General features: G+C 29.8%; 2 protein-coding genes across 2 annotated transcripts in view; one reads left to right on the plus strand and one right to left on the minus strand.

Moving 5' to 3' along the window:
• LOC113804195 (ras-related protein Rab-7L1) overlaps positions 1–1,982 on the minus strand; it is a 49,878-nt gene extending 47,896 nt beyond the window's left edge. Inside the window, exon 1 of the mRNA XM_070125026.1 lies at positions 1,902–1,982. Coding sequence (XP_069981127.1) covers positions 1,902–1,982 — 81 coding nt within the window. The remainder of the gene's footprint in view (positions 1–1,901) is intronic.
• The window catches only part of LOC113820528 (ankyrin repeat and BTB/POZ domain-containing protein 1), a gene marked incomplete in the record, with an annotated part of 16,102 nt that overhangs the window by 12,680 nt on the left and 922 nt on the right, over positions 1–2,500 (plus strand). The window contains 1 exon segment of the mRNA XM_070125703.1: positions 1–2,500. This exon segment is cut by the window's right edge and continues 922 nt beyond it.

Genomic DNA, 2,500 nt, shown 5'->3' on the forward strand with positions numbered 1-2,500 from the left:
GAAATAGCCTTACAGATAGATTATTTAGCCGTGGCAGATAAGGGTATCAGAATTTTGATGCTGCTTATACCGTAAGCTTTCTCTTGTTCATAATAATGACATTATGATTTGTCATTCATGCTGTATATCTTTTCAGATCATTTTCCTAGATGAATATGTGATAGTGTAGAAGAGTAGGAAATGTGTAACAATAATCCATTTTGCTCGTCGTGGCCTATATGGGTCTTTTGACAGTTAGGAAAGCAGATTCTTTTATGATCACCAAATTTAAACTCCTCCTATCCATCTTTAATTAATTTTTATATGGTCTGATGACTTGAGGGGACTGCCCCAAGTTTTTTTTTTATTATTATTCAATTATTTCTTTTCAGATAATCTCCTTTCTTCTCTCTGTCTCTCTCAACATATACTCTTATTTGCTCACTTACACTCATAAACAGAAAATAGAAATCTTGATAAAATTATAAATTTCTTTTCATTGTAATTTTTTGCAGCTGCATTTTCGGGTGTTAGAGTATTCAACATTTTGAACTTTTGCCATTTACATTTGCAGCTTCGTACATATTAGGGCAAAGCGACAAAGGGAAGATTTTGGGCTGAGATTGTTGCTCTGTTTTAATTTTTAGAAACAAAAAACAAAGAAATATATAAATTGCCTTACTTCATCATGCAAAACACCTGACCAGAGAATAGGAGAGGGAGGTGATCAGGTGTTGACGAAACTTATAACAAAATTCACATCAGCCCAAATGTATTTTTAAAATGTAGAAACTTATGCTGCTGTGTTGTTACTCCCATCAAGTCAATTGGAATTTGCTTGTTTTTCCTGTCACTCTTTTTCTTTTCTTTCTTACTTTCTTTTTTTTCTAAACAAAAGAAGAGTTGCGTTGCATCATATTTTATTACAATTTCTTTTCTTTTCATAACCAAAGATTATTTGCACACTGTGGCCTCCACTGACATATTTCAAGCAGTTACATTTCTTACAAACAATAAATGAGCAGTATCATTATGCAATGTGATGTGTGCAGTGAAAAAGTAAAAGTAAATATGTAAGTTTATCACATTTTCTTTCTATTATCTCCCTTGCTGAATATTAACAGCACAGTAATATGTCATTTCATTGATATGGAGAGAGAATATTCTTGCAAAAATGTTCTTTCTCCATACCTATGAAATGGCAAGTATATAATAAATATAAAGGTGTTCTACCAATGAAAATACCAGTTACCTCTTAGAACACCATTACATTCATTATATACTTGGACATGGACACTGATGGCTCTATGGTTAAAGATAAACCTGAATTATGAAATTTTATTTTATTTGCTTCAGGGTCAAATTCAGAATGTATTTGTGGGAAAAAAGGCCTAATATTTGAGGTTATCTCTTTAAGTCATCTATAACTTCCATTCAGTCTAAAATGTATATTGCAATTGTCATTTAAGATGAAATAGCCAAAGTTTATTTTGTCATGATCAAGAATTTAACTTTATGAATGTGTACATAATATTCAATGAAGATGAACATTGCAGATTTGTGTGTTTCGATTCTTCAATTGCACATTTTATTTTTATGATAGTTGATGAAATATAATGTTAGACAATTTATTGGTAGTCCCATAGACAGAAGAATTAAAATACATTATACCCATAATTATACAGAAAATATCCTGCAGAATTGCTCCTAGATACTTTATTATATTTTCTTATATATTGTGAACTGTACAGTGATTGTTATACTAAAGTTTATAATTATATCTATTAATGCTCTTGTGCATTTCTTGCATTTTTTTGCAATACAGTGGAAAGGACAAGATGCCCATCATGCAAATTTTCATGACCGCAATAAATAAGTATTTTCTCTTGTTTATTGGAAATTATAACAGGAAGCAAACAAACTATCACTTTTAGTTTTTCCAACACAAAAAATTGGTTGAAGACACTGAGCACATTCACCTTGTGCATAGAGCTAATGGCCATGGCTGCTGATAAATCCAAAATCCCAAACTGGAAAGAGAGAGAAAAAGAAGAAAAGTATATACAGTATATGTATGCAAGAATATATCTTTCTTTTTTCTTTTACTTTCTCTCTTATTTTCTGTGTTCATCAACCCATTTTTGAAAGCTCAAGGGTTTTTAAATTCACTATATTTTTCCCCCATGCCTGACCATGCCCAGAACAAAAATGAAAAGCGACAAATACTTCCACCCATGATCTCTGAAACACTTAAATGCATGATGCACAAAAGGGTTAATAGCAACAGATTATATATATATATATATATATATATATATATATATATATATATATATATATATATATATATATATATATATATATATATATATATATATATTATATATTATATTATTTATTTATTTATTTGTTTATTCATTAATATTATAATGGTAATTGTCATTACATACCATCTCAAAGAAGGCAGATCATGCTCTGTGTCAAGACAAAATGGCATGTGTGGTAATACAAAAACAAACTG

The sequence above is a fragment of the Penaeus vannamei genome, chromosome 9 (genome assembly GCF_042767895.1).
Source record: "Penaeus vannamei isolate JL-2024 chromosome 9, ASM4276789v1, whole genome shotgun sequence".
NCBI classification, from domain to species: Eukaryota; Metazoa; Arthropoda; class Malacostraca; order Decapoda; family Penaeidae; genus Penaeus; species Penaeus vannamei.